General features: G+C 37.3%; 1 protein-coding gene across 2 annotated transcripts in view; it reads right to left on the bottom strand.

Annotated features, from left to right (window-relative positions):
- KCNK2 (potassium two pore domain channel subfamily K member 2) overlaps window positions 1–20416 on the bottom strand; it is a 107135-nt gene extending 86719 nt beyond the window's left edge. Inside the window, exons 1-2 of one of the 2 annotated variants that reach the window (XM_064648238.1) lie at window positions 20348–20416; window positions 19473–19665 (exon numbers count right to left, since the gene is read on the bottom strand). In XM_064648238.1, coding sequence (XP_064504308.1) covers window positions 19473–19506 — 34 coding nt within the window. In that variant the 5' untranslated portion in view covers window positions 19507–19665; window positions 20348–20416. Of the gene's footprint in view, window positions 1–54; window positions 165–19472; window positions 19666–20347 lie in introns of those variants that run through there. The other variant, XM_064648239.1, reaches the window with a different exon arrangement.
- Between the last annotated feature and the right edge of the window lie 2315 nt (window positions 20417–22731).

Raw genomic sequence — 22731 nt, forward strand, 5'->3', positions numbered from 1 at the left:
TATTTGTGCAAAATAGATTTTACACTTGAGTGTTATAAATAGTAATATACTCACATGGGTGCTTAGCAAGTTTAACCTCCCTTGCCATCAGCAGAAAGAATTTTACTGAAAACAGGTAAATTACCTGTTTACCCCCAGAGCAAGTACTGAGCTTGTCATTATGTTTTGCCTTCCTACTGCATAAAGGGTTTCTTCAGTCAGTTAGCTGCTGACTTCCAGCTGAGCTACAGTGTCACAGAAGGGCATTCCAAAGGAATCTTTATAGAACAAAGACTAACCTCTGTCAGACAGAGAACTGGATCCCAGCACCAGAGGGCTGTGGCAATTATTTTGGAAATTATTTTGGCTTTAAGGGCCTACTAGCTACATTGGAAAGTCAAATCACCTTGAAGACTAACTACAATAAGATGTGGCTGCAATACGTCTTATTATTTCATTTCTCATGCCTCTCTCCAGAAATACTCACTGTTTTTTTTTTAATATTAAAATTTTAGCATAATAAACTAATTTTGGTTTTGATTGAAAGCTAGACAGAGCAAAGACAGGATGCCTGACAAACCTTAAGCAGCCATGTCCTCAATATGCAGCAAATCCTTCAGTGTATATCAGTCTATTTGTACAGTCCCAAGGACCCTAAGTATCTCCTCTAGCTTGTAGGATTCAGTCTGCTAACTGGAAAAAAAACAGACCAGGTAGGAGATTAATCCCACACTATTAATTGGAACTTTCTCAGCAGGCATCAAGAAATAAGGAGATGGCCTAAAACCTGAGGGACCTCCCTACATTTATGACACTCCCATGACCCAGCAGGCATTAAAGAACTCTAATGTAATTCCAGTTCTTCCTATAGAATTCAGAATTCGTGAGGTGGGGAAAGGACAGAGGGAGAAGGAGAGAAAATGTTCCTAGCTTAGTGATTATGTATATTCCTGGCAGAGGAAGACATGAGTTTGTGCTTCAAGGACTGTTTATGTATTTTAACCAATGACAGTTTCAATGAAAAATCCCAAGCACAGAAACAAATTACCTCTGATCATTTCAACAGATATTTATCACTGATAGTCATCATCAGTCTTAGTCAGCAAACATTACATTGACATCATCTCCCTTCAAATTCTTTACCAAGTTTACTTGTTTGGCATGCAAGAAGACGAACCATCAAGGATGCTGCAACACACAGAAAATTTTGCTAACTCAGTTCAAACAGAGTAATTAACAGAATTAATCAATTTCAACTGAATGAGATCAAAGAAATCTCCTATCAGTTGACTGTTTAGAATAACTCAAGGAAGATTAATTTCTATCCCAGTGTTCTCTTGATCCCAATAGGTTGTTGATGACAGGAGAGTAGAAAGCAAGCTTTTTATCATCAATCACTTTCATTAATACTTGACTACCTGCTGTGTACAAGGATCCACACATTCCCCTATTTTTAGACAAGAAAGCAACCTGTCAGTAACTGCTGAATTGCTAGCCATTCAAAATTCCCACTTAGGGAAGAACTTAAGCATAGTAGCTGCTGTGTAGAATATTTAACAGCAAGCTATATATGGAAAAACACAATTTATATTTAAAGTGTCACACCCAGCCATGTTTCTCTTAAAGTAAATAATATTAAAGCTGTATGTAACAATTACTGATGAACTAACAGAAATGCATCCTTCAACACACTACTTGCACATACCAGGCATCTGTATTTTCTACATATACTGCATTTACACTCTAGCTATAGGCTATAATTATTACCGTAATATAAAAAAACATATATCAGTATTAAAAAATATTAGTACATCATAGGGAGCTTATAATAATGAATAAATATCAATAGTTTAATGAACTTGTTTATACAGTCCTGTAATGCAAAAAAAAAAAAAAAAAAAAAGATAGAGCTATCACCTAGCTGAACAGACTACTGACATGGAAATGTGTGACTTCCTGACCCGCAGCATGGGACTCCCTGTGTCACCATAAGTGTTCCTCAGGCTGCTTACTACAGACCTACTGACATACCAGATGCTGCAGTAGCAAAGTCTGTAACTTTATGTTCCTTAGACCCATATTTTCTTGATGCTACAGAATGTATAATGTCAAGCTGGAGACTGGAGGTTCATCAGCTTGTGAAAGGAATTACCTGGTCCAGCTGCTTCCAATAAGGGAGGACAAGGGTGTCCTTCTTCCAGTCCAGATTCACATCTCATCAGTTACCGTGTACTGATGCAATGCATTTTATTTACATTGCTAAATAAAGTCAACCAAGCTTTGGTCATTATCTCTTGTGAGATAAACAAGACCAAGCACAGCAGATGCAGATCAAAGTTAGAGTCTGAGTTCCCTGTATGGGGCAAGTCATGAGAGGAACAAGAGGAACTCATAGTGGTCTCCTGGAACTGCTATCAGCTAGGCACTGAGCAACACTAAGAAAAGGAAGTGTACTAAACCCTGACAAGTTCTAGGATTTAAATCCCTCAAGGGAGGAACTGTCCACACTTCAGATTCCAGATGTTGTTTTGGTGGGCTTTTTAAAGTACTTGACAAGGACAGAGTAAAAGTGGGAAGAAAAGGAGGAAAAGGAGAGAATAAAGGCACCACTTCGTGCAAGTCAGTAGCTGAGAAGTCCACTCAGTAAACAGCAGAGGATATCTAGGCTACACCTTTTACGTCCTTGTGAATGCTTTAACCAACAAGCCATTGGGTGGAGCATTCTTAAGCCCCAAATATTTAGCTAGCTGCTTATGATTTCAGCAATAGAGCATTTTCTATTGGCACCCGTGTCCTAACAGGCCAAAATGGAATACATTTATGTATACTTTATTCAGGCAAATTCTCATCGACTTCAAAGGAAGCCTAAAAAGTTACAGCATTCAGTTCTCACATTATCTATGGCTGTGTCTATATTCATGTTCCCATGCATGCCTTGGCACGCCCCAGGGTCCTGCTCCACAGAGCGTTCAGACCAACGCCCAGCTACAACAAGCCATGGCTCATGCTCAGGCTCTGGGCTTAAGTTTTCCTTGGCATGGGACCCCAGTCTGAGAGGTGCAAGGACAAGGGATTGAGGCACACCTGTGTCCGGCCGCAGTACAGCAGTGACAGCCTGCATCTGCTTCTGAGCTCAGGGAAATGGAAAGGACTCCTACATACCATGACACAGAAGTAGCCTACCCACTTAAGAAGTTTCCATGGGTGTTCAGCAGAGCACAGCTCTCAGAAAATATTAACTGCAGGAAAGCACGAAAGGCAAACACTAGGAAAAATGTACTTGGAAAAAAGTGTACACAACTTGGGTTTGGATAAAGTGGAACTATGATGGAAACCACTTACCCATTATGTTCAAAATCAGTGTATGAAACAAGACAAAACACAGTCACATGTTAATTTAGAATGTAGGGCATGCCAATTATTCAAACTGACTTATTCCTTTAGTCCTTACCATAAATTTTCTGTCTAGTACAGACTACCAAGTTTAGCTAGGTAAGATGTGTGTACTCATTGCAATAGCATATATATGTTATACATTGTGAAGTGTTAGCTATTTCATTAATTCTTTGAGGTGAAAAAGTGCTATTATGTCCATTTTTATCAAAGGGATCTAGAAAAACAGTGACTTGAGAACATTATATAAGGAGTTCCCTGTGGACAATAAATTTTTAACAGGCTGTGGTTTAGCTCTTTGTGTTGTAAATGTGTGCTGAGAGAACTGGGCCATTTTTTCCCTTTGTAATGGACATTTGTTTCTAAAATCCTCCAAACATATAATGGATGTCATGATCATAGGCAGAAAGTTTGTTTCATCATGCATGTGTTTAAATACTTGTGATTTTTGTTCTATGTTTTCCTCAGTGTTCTCTTACAACTGTAATGACTATTTTAATTTTCTTCCTTTTTTTCTTGTGAAATTTCCCTCCTAATTTTTCCTTTGCTGTCTGTATCTTAATTTAGTTTGAAGTTTTTTAATCTGCTTTTCTTTCTATCTCTAAGAGTTTCTGGCCTTCTAGCTTATACAGTCTCTCTGTGAGAAGAAGTACCACACGCATTTCCTTCTTCTCTCTCCCTCAATAATAAGTAAAACTCTATTTTTTCAAGAGACTGCTTTGCAATTACATTTCATTTGTATACAGCTATTATGGAACTGACTCTGTCACTGCACAACCTGGGCTTCTTTTTGTTCAAATTGACTTAAGGTTTGGTATCAATATTCAATTTATAAGCAACAATACCATTCATGTTCAAGGATGTATTTCAGTCATCTGAAATTGCTCTATCTGAGCAATTTCCACAGAAAAACCACTGTGCAGAATACTTATACTTAATTTCCTTTTAGCTCCAGCTTTCCACAGGTAACTTTGTTTCTTGATAAAATAGTAGTACTCTATCAAAGGCCAGACATTTCACTTTCACATTACTTCTTGTAAATTCACTCCATGTGAGAATTGAATTGTTGAAGGTTTTTTTGTCTTTTTTTTTTTTTTTGCTGAGACTTGTTTGTCAGTCCAGTCTACTGCACCATCACATCTTTTCTTTCTAAAACTTGCATTCTCATCCAAAAGTGTTCTCCCACCTGGCCTGCTACATTTAGCTGCTTCTAGATGTAAGTCAGAATCTCCTATGATGTTTCTCTCTCAGTTTTGGTCTCTCTACTGCAGTCTGATGTCAAAATTAGGATCCCATAAACAGCAAAAATCACGTTCTTTTTTTACAATGTTAAATAAATTTCTCTTTTGGGTATTTCACTTGCAATTAATCCTCTTATAATTTCATTCTTACAAGGAGTGTGACTCTCTTTTTTTTTTAGTATGAACTGGTAATTAGACTGCTTGTCTTTAATTGTGGGTTATTAAATAACATCCACTGCTTCTGGCCTGAGGTTAATGAAAAAAAAAGAGTAGCTAGCTTTTGCCCTCCTTGCTCTTTAGAACCTTTTCTTTCTGAAGGGACAAAATACTCCTTCAATTCCTCCGCCTGATGCATTTTGTGAGAATCCCAGACACAACAGCTGTAGTCCTTAGCTGTTTGCTATTCCAGGTCCTTCATCCTTCACGTTTCCTTTTACATGAATTCTGAAACTGAATGCATGTTTCTTTTCCTGTTTCTTTTTCAGATACCATAGAGTGCTCTTAGCGGTAATTAATGCAAGAGCCTGGGTTGGATCTTGTAACCATGATGAATCTTTCTAATGGTTAACAGATAAACTAACAAATATATATTGGGGGTATGTAACCGCAAAACTTGTGAGAGGGAAGCTGATGCTTCTCCTCTTCCTCTTATTGTAGATTTGTTCTGGTTCGAAGCAATATATCGCATGGGAAATGTTACACTTCTGTCTAAGACTATTCAGGATCCACTTATGCTTAAACCCTTGCTTCAACATGAGTCTAAGATAAGCTTTGTGGCTTTGTGGCCACAGGTGACAAGAAAGAAATTCTTATGAGCAGTAAGTCTTCGATAAGTGAATGGGGAAAGTCAGCATGTTATGAACAGAACCCAAAGTGGCCAGAGTAGAAGGCAGAACCCAGAGTGGTCAGCACAGAAAGCCACCAAACATCACACATTTGCAGTACTGATCCTTTCAGATGCACCAACAAATAGCACTACCCATGTGGGCCACTGCGTGCTGGTTCTCGATCCTGTGTTACCACTGTGTGAATACAATAAGCTCCACCCTTCTACTGTGTTTAAACCAGATTTATTAGAAGTCCTGTTAAATCCATCATTTTGTTTATACTGATTATTTTTCTAGTATCAACAATACATAGGAGGTGGGGTTTGGCCAGCAAGTGCTATCAGAGTGATGCATGCCAGCTCACGAGCCCTGGTAAACTGTCAGTGGGAAAAGTACACTCAGTTCTAGTCACTGGCGATCCACAAAAATTAATCCAAAGAGGAACAGTGAAGACTTCTAGATGAATTATGTCTGAGGAAATTGGAAGAGCTCAGCTCACTTAGTCTGGCAAAATAAAGGTTGAGAAGACATCTGATTGCTGCGTGTAGATCAATCAAAGAGTCTTTTTTGAGCTAAGGAACCATGTTGGCAAAAAAACCAGAACTGTTCCGCGAATAAATTTTGGCTGGAAGTCACAAAAAACACAAGAGCCAACTTCTGCAGCAATCTCCCAATAAGGAGGATGAGAACAAAAACTTAACATTGTAAAATAGAGGGTGGCCAGTTTATAAAAGAGATTTATCTGACATGGTGCCTGCAAAAACAGGAGTTTGGTCTCAGAGTCTCAGCGGAAAGATGGTCAACTTTCCTGAACCCATAAACCACATTCTCTAGTCTTTACATAGTGCCACATAGGCTTCAGAGAGTAGGAGAGTAGATAGCTCAGCAAGTCCCAGATCTTTTACTGTTCCCTTGTGGATTTGGGTTGGATGGCCTCTGCATCCCAGACAAAGTCATGCCCATTGGCTCACAGTCCCCAGTAGCCTCCAAAGCAATGCAGCTCACTGCATTGTTACAGTGCCACACCAGCACTGTAACCCCACCAAGGGAGTTCATTTGGTGTGCAGCTCAAAAAAAAAAACCACCTAAGGCCTCCATCCCAAACCCTGTCAGCCACACATGGAGATGTAACATTCCTCCAACCCACAGTTCTCAGGTAGTAGACTGTCTTCTCCACACCTAGAAGAAAAACTATGTGGAAAAATGTCTTTTGTAATAAGATTTTTGTTTAGGTACTTGTTCTCTGATCTCCTGTAATTTTAGCAACAGTAACATTAAGAACCACAGTGAAGATCAAACATTTTTATGCTAAATTATCATCATCGGGGTGAAACAGAAGATTTGAGACTGAAGATGCAATAATATTGTCCTGGACTGCATGTTCTACCAAAGCCAAAACACTCACAGCAAGTGTCAAAGCCAAGGATATGTGCCATTTATTAATAGAAGATGAAGCTATTGCTGAGTTAAGAACTAGCCCCAAGTCACTAGTATAATTAAAAACTGTGATTAAATATTAAAATGAATGAAAAAAATTAAATTGTGAGCTGTCGAAGTGCCAGGTAAATAATTTAAAGACGATTTAAAAAGAAGTGGGAATACCCTTTTTCTGATTTTTCTGCTTCTTCATATTATTGACCCTCTTATACCCTTTCTAATCTAATCCTCTCATTCTTCTCAGATATTTGCGTATGTTAGCAAGGTTACTTTCCCCTATAATATAATACTGTTTATAGAATGTGTTTGGAAATTGCAGAAGAGGTTGTGCTTGTTCCCATGTGAAATAGAAAAAAATGTCATAGTGAATAGGAGGACAACCCTTTCTGGGGCAGTCACAGGGAACAAAATATATGTTTGTGGATAGAGCCAGGAAAATGCAACAGAAGAGCAGGCTCGGGCTGACTGGGAGTTGTTGGGTTATCTAAATGTTTTCTTTCCAGGATTTTTCTGTCTCCATTTTCTCTGCTGTTATGAGTTTTTCTTCTTACTTTGGATAAATAATACCCTTTCCTAGTTTCATCAAAGGGCATCAGGGGCTGATATGACCTGCATGCTGAGGAGGAGGCAATGAAAAAGAAGGCAACTGCTGAAGCTAAACTAGGAGGGAAGAGTGTGCACTGACTGTACAGGTAGTCAAGTAGTCAGAAGATGGATTTCCCACACATGTGAATGCCCTCTTCCACATATTGTGAGAATAAAATTTTTTAAATAATATTTTGTTTTTGTTGTTAAGAATTAAAAGATCCTCACACATCCCACAAAAGCAATGACACTGCAGGTTAGGACCCTCACCTGGAATATTGAGTAGTCAAGAGACACTATTAATCTGCTTGATCCAGCACCTTAACTAGCCTGGTAGTATCAAGCTGTTGCACTATTATGTTCACATGGAGCTGAAATTCATGTTCCCATGGGAAGTTTCAGTTGGACTGGTGCTTTCCTGTGAGCAAATTTTTTTTCTTGAAGAACTGGCTTCTGTCATCGAAGACATTTTAATACACCTCAAAAAAATTTCTCACCATCTCCAACTCATGGTAGCAAAGAATAGAAATATAGCCTTGTCCCCTCTATGGTAGATGTGCATTTCTGCTGTCTTGTTCTGTCTGCCATCAACCAGGATGAGAGCATCAGTCTTTCATGAGTGTCATACATCCCTACATGCTATCTCTGCAGTGATGCAAATAGACACTCATAGTTAAAGTACAGAGTATGAATTACATCCATGCAGAAAAACTGTACATGGGTAAGGCACTCTGCAATGTTGAATAAACTCAGTAAAAGCAAAGTTCTCACCCCATCATTTTTTCCCACAGATTATGGGAAACAGAGCTGTGATGCACATTTTAATGTTAGCTTAAAATTAAAAGTGCACAGTGCCCAATAGAGCAGTGAATATATTTTTGAGAATCCAAAAGAGATGTTGCCAGACAAATGCCTACCTAGCTGGAGTATTTTGGAAGGACATCTGGGAGTTGAGTAGAGAAGACAGTAGACTTTTCCCCATTTTTAACTCTGAGGACTGCCAACCTGTGCAAGGAACGACCCTCTGCTTAAGAGCTGATTATTTTTCACCTAGAGATCTGTCACAAAGACTGCTTTACAGCACACTCTCAAGTCAGACAGCTGGAGGCATCCACAGTTCTGCTACAACTGTCCCTTTACAGTCCTATCTCTCTAGTCCTTTAAATATACTTGAGGGTTTTGTGAAGAAGCTGTTCTCAACTCACAGCTAAAAACAGGATTTCTGGTAGGGTTTTTATGGTTTACTAGGAATTCCAAATACTTTAGCAAAGCCTGTTGATAAGCGTGTTTCCTGGATATAGAAGCATTTTTCTCTCCTGTCATTATATCTCTGCTGAAAGATATTTTATATCCACCATTTTTAAATTTGATCTTTTAAGCCACCCTACTCCATGGCTTTGCACTTGTGAAGATGTTGCACAGGTGCAGTCTTCTATGGAAACAACAGCACCTGTAACTTACAGAAAACTTCTGAAGAAAACTTCATTCCTCATCTGCGTGTCTTTTTTTTTCCACACAATAGCAGTCCAGGTGAGCTTTTCATGGTGATGTCCCCTTCTGCTGGATACTTATCTCAAGTGAACAGAAACCTGAAATAAGTTCTTGAATATAAGTATCCCAGCCTCCTTACAGGCTGTGTGAAGACAAGATTAATGGAATGAAGCATAAAAATGACAAGAAATGTGCATTTTGCAAGATCAGTAACATGGTTTCTTGTCTCCAAGGATTTTACTTCTTATGTACATGAAGGATAGGCTTTTGAGATGCAGTTTTTATATATACTGTGTATTTTTTTAAAGAACATTAGAATTATACCATTGCTACCAATTCCTTGTTCATTAAATTATTCTTCTATTACTCTTGGTAAAAAGGCACAAGTTATAGATCAGCTTCTTTTGGATTTTTTAATATTAGGTTGTATTTGTATAGCAAGAAAACCAAGCAACAGCTCTAGTAGCTAAATAAGAGATTCCCAGAACAATTGCAGTACAGGCAAATGGCAGTACAGTTCATTTGCAGTGCCCAGGCAACGACAAAGATAAACTGTCTGATTAAATATCTACAGTGAAACACTGGTTTTGCTGAGTTTCAGTATTGATTTCAATTGAGGTTTGCATTTAACTTTACTTTTGTATCATACACTTTAGTTTAGCGTTTATTGCAGTGGCTAAGAGCTGGCCATTTCTCAGTAACTCACAGAACCATCGTAAAGCCATAGCTGTCTGGTTAAGTAGCAATTGTCACAGTCTCAAAAACGACTCAACTCCAAGCAGCACATACAAAGAACAAGGGAAACAATAGCATGCAGCATCTCCTGAGTGTCTTGTCTTACTGTTTGCCGACAGCTCTTAATCTGAAATACAGACTACAATGGGGCTGAGCTACGTCAGCAGAGCTCTTCAGCGAGGCCCTTCTCTCTGCCATTTTCTTGCAACAGTTCTGTCTATAGGAAATTACATTCCAGAGGTCATCAAACCCAAGCAACAATGACTCATACATTAATAGGACTTTACTTTCACTCTCCTACAGTTTATTCTTTTCAAGGGTTTTCCAAATTAAAGCAAAAATATGATGATACCTATCATTTTTCATTGTGTTATTGCTTTATATACATGTTTCCATTTCAATCCCAGACCAGATTATTTATGCAACTGGGTTTTTTATACTCTTCTTGACCAATGGTCTTCAAAATTCCTTGCAATATTTACAATAACATCTGAAAGTAGTCATTTAGTCATTGTCTTATCTGAAGTACCACATCATTCTACAAAAGGTCTCAAGAAAAGTTTAGAAACCCTTTCCTAGATGAGTTAGAAGTAGATATCATTTGAGTATTTCATAGAATCATAGAATGGCCTGGGTTGGAAGGGATCTTAAAGATCCAACTGTCCTGCCATGGGCAGGGACACTTCCACTAGACCAGGTTGCTCAGAGTTCTATTCAGCCTGGCCTCAAACACTTCCAGGAATAAGGCATCTACCACTTCTCTGGGCAACCTGTTTCAGTGTCTCACCATCCTCACAGTAAAGAATTTCTTCCTAATATCTAATCTAAACCTGCTTTTTCAGTTTGAAGCCCTTCCCCCTTGTCCTGTCACTACATGCCCTTGTAAAAAGCCTCTCTCCATCTTCCTCGTAGTTTCCCTTCAGGTACTGGAAGGCCACAATTAGGTGGTTCCAAAACCTTCTCTTTTCCAGACTGAAAAATCCCTTTTAGCCTTTCCTCATAGGAGAGGTGCTCCATCCCCCTAATCAATTTGGTGGCCTTCTCTGGACTCTCTCCAATAGGCCAATGTCTTTCTTGTGTTGAGGGCCCCAGAGCTGGATGCAGTACTCCAAGTGGAGTCTCACAAGACTGGACCAGAGGGGCAGAATCACCTCCCCCAGTCTGCAAATTTGACTTGGCTCAGCCAGCAATGTGCACACTACAGATGGACTCTGCTGATCTTCTTGCCTTTCTACTGGAGAGTTGGCCAGAAGCAGTTTGGGCAGCACTGGTATTGTAATAGCCAGATACAATCTCATTCAAATGTGTAACCATGTGTTCAAGGTTCTATCTTCTCCAGGTGACAGGAACACTGGGGCTGAAGGCAGATCTCTTCCAGCTGCCATGGCCTCATTGACTTACACAATGAAAGCACTCCAAAAAGGGGGTGAAGATTCAACTTTCAGAGCTACTGAGGCTGCGCAGCCTCAAGCCATGTGTTTACAGATGGGGATATGATCTGAGCTCCTGTCTTCCGTGAGACAAAGATCACAACTTCTGTTACAGTCTCTGCGTCCCTCCTGCCACTTCCAGTCTGGTAGTAACATCTCTGAAGCCATCCTTGTCAACAAAGGCATGGGGGCAGAACAAGACTTTGAAAGGATCCTGCAGCAGACTCTTTACAGTCCTTTTAGAGTTAAAGTTACAAGTCTGAGAAAACTGAGCATGGTGCCAGCACTTGCTTTACCATCCTACTCACTTTCCTGTACGTACGTTAAGTGCTCACAATACTCTGAGCTGTTTTGTGAGCAAATACAAAGCAAATGGTAGATGGGAAAATTGAAAGATCTATTTGGGGGACTATTAGCAAGATAAAATCATTATGTAGGTGTGTCCCCCAGGGCGGATTTTTTGTTTTGTACACGTGTTTTTGTCAAGAATGGGAAAAAGTGGAAGAGGTATTACATACAGCAGAGAAAATCCAAACAAATGCCCTTATCTCAACCAAACCCAGCACACATCTAAAGGCAAGTCAATGCAAATTTTGTCTTATTCATGACTGCTACAGTCCCAGGCAGCCTTAATGACAACATTCTTTATTTTATAAATTACGCTACAACCCACACATTGTTTATCTCTGGTTACATAATGTGGTTTCTATGTAAATTTAAATTATGTGTTTCACCAGTTTGCAAGAGATTTGACCTTTCACCTGCCTTTCTCTGTTACCTACCAACATATTTTTTAGACAGTGATACATTTCTGGTTTGGAATATGATGGAAATGAAAACAGAACAACAAAACAGCAAGCATTTCTCAGTGACGAAAAAGATAATAAAACTGGAGATTCTGTGATTACTGTGCTATTCAATGAGTTTTCAAATGAACAGTTCAGCAAGCAACACTCCATTACTCAAATGACTGTTAAGAAACTTTTTTTTTCTGGTATTATAATATATGATACAGTATATATTACTCCAAATCTGCGAGGGAGAGAATAAGCCAAAGTAATTTTTCTCTTAAATAATCTACATATAATATTTTTATTACAAACGTACGAAATGAAAATATTTTTTTCAGCTTTGGTGCAAGGCTTGCTCCATGTTAAATACAGAAATAAGCAACCTATTTTGGCTTTGAACATAGGACTTGGCAGAGTATCTTCTATTTGTCAATCAATTCTGAACTATCTGCTATGTTGGTATAGAATCCCACTGATTTTATATATGGAGACTTATATACTTCTCAGGTAACAGGAAAAAGTGAGGTTTTGAGCTCCCTTAAGTTGCTTTCCATCTGATCTGTCTGTGTCTAATACATTGGTCCAGTACAACGACCACCAAAACTACTAATTCATTTTGCAGAAAAAATGTTAATTCTTTTCTGGGCTTCTCTTCTCACCATATATCATCATTAGAAACATCATATTATAATCTAAATTCTGATCCCATAGTAAATAAAATAGTTTTCTATTTTTGACATTGAGCTCTTAAATAATCGACTGTTTTAACTTGTGAAGAGTCCAAGACTAAGACAAAAACTTAATCAAGATGCAAAGAGATGTTAGGGTATATTTGGGGCTTTAAAATTGTTTTTACGTGCAGACTGAAAATTAAAAAGAAGTAGTGGGGGGTTTTGTTACATGGAACCAGCAACAGGCATTCTTCATCTAACAGAGGTCAGGTTAATGTTTAAACAAGTGATATGGGATCTACTGATCTCACAGAAAATCCCCTGAATAAGGACACTCCAGATGACACTAATAGCCTTTAATTTGACCCAAAAATCAAACCTGTAGTTTTTGATGACTACCATTTTACTAACATATATTTAATTCCCAGGGATGACAATTCTTTTGGCTATTGATTCAAAGACAAATATCCTGTAGCAATGAAAACAACCTTTGATTCTTCATGACACTCAATTTTTAACATACTTCCAAGAAGTTTTCTCATTCAGATGAAAAGTGATGTTTACGCATCTGTAAATGTATTAAATCATTTATTTGACATCAAAACAGTGTCTTTAAAATATCCTCATTTTTACCCAAAATAGGCAGAGCATATGAACCAGCTTTACAGGGACACATCCTTGCTGTTCATTCTTTCTTGTACTAGAATGTCACCAGCCCTGTGGCCTGACACTTGAACAGAACTCTACATAGAAAATGCGTTTCTAGAACACAATTTCTTGCCTGCTGGAAGCAAACTTCAAGGTAGACTTTTGTCATTGTTACTTGTTTGCAAATCCATCTCATAAGCCAGAATCAAAGATGTGACTCCACACTTAAAACTAGAAAGCTGTCTAAAAGTGCTACTTTGCAGCCCCTGGCCACATGCCAAGTTGTCTGGTACAAAAGGACTATTCTTCCAGGAAAATAATGAAGCTCTGCAGTTTTAGCTTCAATTTAAGGAAAAAAGAGGCCCTCCACTGAGCTTGGTATTTATTATGCATGCTAGATAGGGACAAAAATGTCTTCCTTTTAACTTAGGCATTAGGTAAAGCATTCTAGACATTATGGAGCAAAGAAATTACGTTCTTTTTCTTTTTAAAAACATACTGACTCTTTTTCAATTTATTTTTTTTTTTAACTAGAAGTGTGCAAAATTGGATGCTTCAAGCTCATTAGCTGGCTATTTAATGGTTTTGCTGTTTCATGTAGGTTCATGCATTCTGAGTCTGTTTATAATTTTTCATTTTTTTCTGAAGTAAATATAGTCATTAAAATGGATTTCTGATTAAAACATTATGGACTGGCAAAGGAATTTTGCTTTTATGCCTAAGAACAGCCTGTCCTTATAGTTCTGAGAGTTCAGATTCTGGCAGAATATGTGTTAAAGAATATTTTAGACAGCAATTATTAAAACCTTTTCCACTGTTTCATAACACAGAACATGAGTCTTTTTTAAAAAATAAAATAAAAATATTAGATTGCAGTGTCCCTGTAATACAATTGATTTATTTCAAGAATTAAAAGATAATTTTCCTTTTGGAGGGTTGATTTCACTAAAGTTTAATAAAGGAAAAAACCTTCCTGTTAATATTGCTCTGTAAATTATTGGCATTTCAGCAAAAAAAGGATTAAAGTAAAAACCCAGAGCTCATTCTGCCACAATTTTCTTTTATTTTGCTGAGGTGGGATTGCTTTACTCCAAGCACAGAAAGTACTTTAATTCTTTGAAAGTATACAGGGATGGAAAGCTGCAGAGCTGTACAGAGGTCAGTTTGGTGTAGTTTGATAGAGGCAAGAGTTAAAAAGCTCTCTGCAGAAAGCTCTATCACCTGGCACCCTCTTTCTGACAACATGGATTAGTTTGCCTGCATTAATACTCAGTTATTCTCTCTTCTTCCCCAGACCATACATACTGAGTACTAAGTGTCACAGCCTTGTCACTGCTGGCTCTTGGCCACTCACCTTGTGCAAAGAACCAGAAATAAGCACGTTTTGGCTCAAACATTCTGACTGTTATGACAGTTAAAGTGTGATCAGAGGAGAGAGTCCCTCAGAGGTGGTGCAGCGCTGTTCTGAGTCTGTTTATCAGTCTTATACTCAGTCTCCCTCCCTTTGACTCACTACCTGGAGGAGGGCTCAAAGGGCTGGCTGTGCATACGTGAAAAAAATGTGAAAAATCTGCTTGACACAAGAGAGGTGCACCAGGTTAATTCTAAAAGGAAGTTGATTGGGCCCCCTTGCTCTCTTTTTCCTCTCTTTCGCTTTCACTTTCTCTGTCTTGCAACCCCAGCTCTGGACCATCCATGCGGCAGGACCAACACAGGATCTAAGGACTGGTGATACTCTTTGTTCTCTCTCTCTCCCTTTTCTGTCTTTATTTCCCTCTTCCCTGTATTCCCAGGGTAGAATACAATAGCTGTATTCTACCCTGTACTCTGTACTGAAGTTTGATGTGGAAGTAGGGAGCTTGTGAAATTGTGTTGTGCCTTGTGAGCCAGAATCCTTGAGAAGTTTGTTGTGGGACTTGAGGAGTTACTGAAGTGTATTGTACAAAATCTAAGGACTTGTTAGCCATCTCTGCTTGTCAAAGTCTATTGTAGAATTTAAGGTCTTGTCAGCCAACACATTTTGAATCTAAACAGTGGGTTTAGATTCAACTGGTTGCTGAAGTTGTGGTGACTGTACAATAAAGCACAGGAGTTCTCTGACGTGTGGTCCAGTGTCTTTGTTCAGCCTGATGAAAATTTACATACTCCTCTACAAATGGGTTGTAACACCTTGGTCCCACCACGAGAACCCTTACTTTGACACTGTATCCTTATACATCTGCAGGCCAGCATTTCATCTATCACAGTTACAGTCATTTAGAGACAACAGAGCATCTACCTGCTCTACTAAGTGCTAGTAAAGAATAAACGGTGACCAAAACAGCTGAACTCCATCCCCTTCCAAAGCACTAGACCTGAAGCTGAACACTGAAGATAAGCAGATGTTCTACATCTGTTACTAGTGATTTTGATTTAGGAGAGTGGTATTGTAACAATCCTTCAGGAGACCAAAACTCAAAAGTCATGTGCAATTTTTACTCAGTGGTTATTCCGAAAAACCACACTGGACAATTTTGCCCAAATGTTTTGGATTGTTTGCATTGACAGGAATCGGATCCTGCCCAGACTTTGTGGGTCCTATTAGTCGAAGTGTGCAGGCAGAACAGTTAGGAAAGGAAAGGAATTCTTAGATCCTGGCCTATACTCCTGGGGATGTGAAAGAGGAGGTAGAAAAAAAAAACTACCAAAGTTATGCTGTGGAATCCTGTACTATGGTATATTACATCTCATTGTGAACCCGCATTTTATCTTTACAGGAAACACTGCATGAATAAAAATATCTTTCTCCCAGTCCACTCTCACTTTCCTTTAGAAAGATGAGCTCTCTTCGAGTAACTCAAAAATCATAGATGGACAGTTATACATTTATGGTAATGTTTCATGTAGTAAGTGTTGTCTCAAAACATGAAACTGCTACAAAGTGGTCATGACTACTTTAAATCATGTATTTTTTTCCTCTCCAACAGTCAAAAATAAAGAAGGGTGTAGTAAATAAAACAGTGGAAGGATGCCAAAAAGGTATTTGTCTTCATGTTATTTTGTGGCTTACCACATCATACTGAAGATTTCAGCATTATACTATGTTGAATGTTATATGAATTTGCCTGCCAGCATAGAGTGGTTCCCTTCTCTTCCAAAAGTTGTTGTAGGAAGTAAATCCTCTCTTTTAATTATAGATTAATTTATATGGGAAGTGGTTATACATACGAGAAAATTAAACTACCATCTATTTTATCTATGTCAATCACATAAAAACAAAAGCATGAAAAGTCTATGCAATCTCATCATGGTGCCTCTCAAGTTCTCAAATGCTTTGTCAGTATTTTTTACTTCATACTTGACATGGATTTGGAATTAATTTTTATCTGTTTTTTTGCTCTGTCATTTTCAAACCTTGATGCATTATTTTCTCCCAGGCAGTTTTCATCTTTCCTTGTTCCTGCACTTGGTATATGTTCAAATGCAAGATCTTGAACACAGTAGAATTCTCACCAAGGATGTTCCAAAAATATTTGGAAGGTGAACAGTTAGTCAAACAATGACTCCTGGTTCTGGGACAGCCATCTGCTCTTTCTTCTCCACTTTCAAACATCATACCTATTTCTAAGGCATTCAGAAATACTAGAAATATTTTCTCTTTCCATTCTCTTAAAAGACTTTCACCTCAGCTTCTCCAGCATCCTTGGAGAAAGAGGATTTGTACTATTGTTTGTGCTATTAGGCTGTTTACGATTATTCTTTATTTCTATTTTTAGTTCACCTTTATCGTTGTAGATTTTGGCTTTTCTGGCAACACCTGTCATGCAAATACTGAAATAGCATCAATAACCCTGAAGATGTACATATTAAACGTTCATTACACACACTCTTCAAAGCAAATCCCATTATATCTTGTTGGCTTGTTAACATTATGTTTTGCTTTTCACATGAGAAGGGTTTTGTGGTAATTAAATATTAGCTTGTGGCTAATATTTACCCCCACATTCCTCCAATATATGGTGCAGCAACTCTATTTTGAGATGTACCCTACTTTATCCTTCAGATTTAGTGCCACAGATAGGCTTATGTTCTACTAATCCAAGGTCCTATATGACGATTCCATTTCATGGAGTAGTAGAGTTACTACTTCCTTCCTTTTACTTTCAAAAAATACTACTCATTTTTAAATATTAGGTTGTCTATCCCCTGATAGACAGCAAATAACTGAATTTATATTCACACATTTTATAAAATGCAGGTTGCATAATATAGCATGATGGCTATATTCCATTATGCTTCATTACTAGGTTGAAAACTACTGACACAGGTGGAGTTTTTCTCTTTAGTATTCTGTCATTCTAAATTATGATTGCACTGTAGGTTACTCTATGTAGTAAATAATCTAAATACAATTCCTGCCTGGCACCCTACTAACAGTGAGCAACACCTTCCTTCCTAGGTGGTCCTGGGGCCTTACTTAAATTCTAGCTAGGTAATTACATTCTACCTGCCTGAGGTCTCCTTCAAACTTTGCAAACGTATTCTTCATTTGTCGTGATTTTGTAGTGGTGCCGCAGGCTGTGGAACAGCTGCACTTGGGTACTACAGCAATCTTGGTACCTCAGTATAACTTACCTCAGCTCTTTTTCAGACTCTTTAGAATCATTGGATTAAAACTGGTAGAAAGTAACTTGGTGGTAGTGATGGTGGTGTTTGTTTTTAGTATTTAAAAATAGATAATTGAGTTGATCAGCTTCCTCAAGATACAAAACTACTCATTCTTCAGCTGTGATGCTAATGGTTGGCAAGTTATCTAAAGTGTCTGACATTGCTTCAGAAAGCAATGTTAAATTAATTCTAGAGAAAAGCATGTAATCACTGATAAGTCTTAGGGAGCAGAGCAGGAATGAAAGTAAAACAAGGAGAAATCACCAGTAGGCTGGGGCTTTCTAGTCAGTAATTCCAGATTGAACATCCACATTCATGGTACACATCTTAAAGCAAGCAGTGAAAGTAGTATAAGACAAAGGATTCAATTAATTCAAGGAAAAGTGATCCTTCAATAAACAGCATATTTTGGAATACATCATTTCAGCATGATAAAGTACCTAACACAAAGACAAATTCTAATTCACTTTCAGAAATGTTGAACAGTAGAGAGTGATTCAAAGGAGAAACAGAACTCTGCAAACAACAGAACTGCATCAGAGAATAAAGTTCTGTTACATGGCACTAAAGGTTCCATTATGAAGGTAGTAAATTGTTTATGGCCAGTCCAACACTATTACTCATGATTATGTTTACCTTTATGCTCTGTGAGGACTACAGACAACCAAGCAGGAGGAGAAAATTCCTCCTAACAAACAAAAAGCTCATCACATTGGAACGAAGCAGATATTTTCCAAATTATTTCTGGGTGGAAAAAAAAAAAGTAAAAAAAAAAAAAAGACCAACACAAAAGCGAGGGAAATATTCTGAACCCAGCTCCTTTTCCCAGTAGCTTAAAAGACTCATCTCTAATTCAGAAACCTACTGGGCAAATCCTGTCCCTTGTCTGATAGAGTTCTGCAAAGAGATTTTCCTCTTTAACGTGAGTTAAGCACTGAAGCATCATTTTTTTCTTTCTAAGGTTTTAACTGAGATTTCATCAGGGCCTGAGAGAACTTTCTGGTCAAAACTTACATGCCTGCTGGTAATTTCCAAATAAAAGCACAAAGACTTCCAATATCTGACTGCGTTAGGGACTATTTACACTAATGTGTTTAAGCGAAAGCATTGTTTTAGGTGGCAGCTTTTGGAAAAATCATTCTATTTAATAGTTTCTTAATTTCCGAGCTCCAAATGAATCATCACATTGTTACATGCAAATAAATATTCACAGTATAGAAGTGATACTTGTGCTTGGAGAAAAGTTAAGGGTATCTCTGGCTTTCCAAATAAGCATTCTCAGTAATAACATATTGGATAACTGACCTAATTTTTGTAAATTATATCGTTCAGATATTGCAAATCTTCAATAAATACGCAAGTGTTGTGCCTAAAAAGACCTTAATACAAAATCAACATTTCAAAAAAAGGCCATTAACTAAAATAAGACATCCTTATTTAGAAGGGTTATGTATGTCATTTAGGCATTTTCTCTAATTTAATTCTTCATCAATTAATCTAATTCTCCATTCTAGTCCACCATTGCAAGTAGTGGAAACTGATTAAAACCTGTAAAGCTTAACTAAATAAAGTATTTGTCTTTAGTAGTGGTACTTACAGTAAAAATTATGTCTTGCTTGTGGGTTCCTCATTTGGTGATGTAAGATTCAGAAGTCACCATGCTTTTGTCTAAGATAAAGCATTTCCTTTATTGCTGTCTTTAGGGAGTCTTCTGAACAAGTCATTTCGTCATAACATATTCTCTTCCGAAGTACACATATGTTCTGTCTCCGTATTTCCTGTCCAAAATACTAAATGCACAGATAAAAGTAAACTAGTAAGATGCTAATTATGATACATGGCATTTTTATCATGTTGTAAATTTTCGTATTACTTTACAAAGGGCAGGTGATTGAATGCGTAAGGAGGTGCTTAAAACCTGAACCAAAATTACCTGATTCTCTTAAAAGATTGAATAATTGTCTCTGAAATGTTCCAGAAGGTTTAAAGAGAACACAGCTTCTTTACTCTGAATTAATACATGAAAATTAGTGTTACCATTAATCCTTCCTTTCTTAAGCATCATTCACATGAAACATGCATGTGCAGCATGGAGTCTAATTGTCAATGAAAGACCCCCAGGATGTTTTAGGGTCAGTTGTGCCTCAAAGTATAAAATTTGTTCCATTGTTTAAAGAAGGAAGATTTACATTGCTACAATTTCTTTTCTTATTTATGAGTTTCCTAAGGAGCAGTCACAAAAGAGGCTATTAAGCATCTTTTCTCAACTGTATCAATAGTTATTGATTAGGAAATTGATGAGTGGTTATTGATCTTAAGGAGGGAATAACATAATCTTTAGAGTTTGATTTTATTTTCTGTAACATTTTTTAGAAATTTGTCTTCCCCATCCTTCCTTCCCATGGGCTGCAGGATTATGAATATCTCAGATACACATTTTGAAAAAGGATCCTAATTTATTTAGTTCCCTACCTTCAGTTGCACACAGATTTGCTAAGTTTAGATGTCATTAATTTGAGGCATGATATTTTCATTGAATTCCTTAAAAGAAAATCATATGTTGTAGTTATTCCATATTCTAGAAAATTATATCACATAGGAATCTTACACAGAAAACCTGGTCTGTTAGTCATAATATTTGTAAAACACAATTGTCACAGCAGTCACCTAACCAAGTAGACAAAGAATACTATTTTAAGTAATGTGGTGATATGGCAGTCATATAACCTTATTCTTAAATTTCTGACATAACATCATAAATATTTGAAGATATAGTGAGGGATTAAGAGAATGAATGCAACCATCTCTCAAATTCTATGATCCATTTTTAAATATATGCATCCACAAACAAAGGAATATCTTCATCAGCAAAAGAAAGTCTAGCTTGACCTCTGGGACTTAAATTTGTAGCCAAACAATTGTGCATGCTTCATTTCCAATACACTGTTCATTGTCTGAATTCTTTTATGGCCAACAGATGAACTCCTCTAGCCAACAAAACAAAACAAAACAAAACAAAATAAAACAAAACAAACAAACAAACAAACAAAACCAACAAAAAAACCACACAAAAACAAAAATCTGAAAACCTCCCTGTTTCTGAAGGCTGTGTTACATAGAACTCATTCCCACTCTTATACAATCATAAAAGGAACTTTTTGATGAATTTCACAGGGTGGCAATCCAGACTCAGACTCCGAAAACAGAAGCACATGTGATAGCACTAAACCATAGTGCTCATGGCCAGTCGTATGATGTCATTTCTTAAGATTTTCACAGAACCTCTTAATAGAGAGGAGTGCCATATATGAGTCCCCGTGATAACACTTCAATAGTTTCACATATCTAACTCTCACAACTTTCCACCAGAAGCTCTAAAAATAGTTAATATTTTCTTTAAAGCCCTGAAGTCAGGCAAACATTTTAGAACACCAGGAGGGGGTTTCTTTGATTGTTAGTCTTTTTCTTGTTGTTAAAATTTGGAAATATGAATTGCAGTTGACACAGACCAAACAAAATAAGAACACATAGTATTTTTTGTTAACTTTAAAATTTACCAAGAGCCTGACAGCTATGATGGAGATGCACATGCAAATTAAAGGAAAATCTGCTTTGCAGATTATACATTATATATATACATTATATATACATTATATGTATACATTATATATACATTATATGTATACATTATATATACACATTATATATACATTATATATATACATTATATATAGCTATGTATAATTTGCTACTAATCACTAGTGCAAGGAGTTTTTTAAATCAGAGAATTTTTCTGGTTTTGTGCATTTTAGGTACAGGATCCCAGCTACTCTGTAAGCAACTGCTTGCAGTTCTGATAGGCAACGCACTTCTGCTCTAAGTGATACAAATCTTTTGTTCCAGCCTTCTGTCTCTCTGAGAAAACAAACATGTACATTCTACCACCTAAGAACCAAAAAAATCAACCCCACAGAAAACCAAGACGCAGGAATTTTAGGTAAAAAATAAGTAAGAAGTTCTTGCAACTAAAAGAATCATCAAAGATGGTCAAAGCAAGCCTGGCACTGTGAGCTGAAAGCCTAAATTATCATGAGAGATTTTCCACACAGCATGTGTTTCTGCTCTAATTCTGTTTTGATTGGTTGGCTTTTTTTTTCTACAGGCAGAACTATTTGTCTGGTGCGTATGCTTAAGAAAATGCTTTCAAATTATCAATTCTCTTTGCTTAAGCCATTTTTGATCATTTGGTTATTACACAAGCACACTAATTGCCTGTTCTCATTTCTCATTTCTGTTAAGTTGTGTAACTCATTTTCCATGAGCAACTGCCACAACTCCCTGTAAATCTAGTGTGCCTGCACTTGGGTACCGACAATAATTAGGAATGTATGAAATCAGTTCACTTAATATGAGTCATTTAATGAAAATCTTTGAGTGTAAATCCAGAGTACAAGAAGAGTTTGAGTCTATGCACCAGAAATTAATTGACAGGTTTTCTTGGAATTCCTAAGGAATCTCTGCTGGGTTGTCCACTGAGAATTAGGGCAGATCAAATTATCTTTTCTTTGATAAAATAATGCAAATCTCATTTGTAGTCTAAGATTATGCAGCCATAACTCTGATATCATCTCTTTACAATCTTCAATTGTAATAATTTGAATTTTCTAGAGACTGGAAAAACTATTACAGCTAGTAGATCTTATATTAATTTCCATTTTGTCCTTATTATTTCCTTCCTTTCTTTTTCCTACCCTTTTCTCTCCAACCTTGTCCCCAGAAATGTTTTTTTCAGGATCTCTTTAGTCTCTGCTCTCTCTTCTGCCACCTCTGATGGCCCAGAAGATCTTGGAATCATA

Source organism: Pseudopipra pipra, chromosome 3 (assembly GCF_036250125.1).
Source record: "Pseudopipra pipra isolate bDixPip1 chromosome 3, bDixPip1.hap1, whole genome shotgun sequence".
Classification (NCBI taxonomy): domain Eukaryota; kingdom Metazoa; phylum Chordata; class Aves; order Passeriformes; family Pipridae; genus Pseudopipra; species Pseudopipra pipra.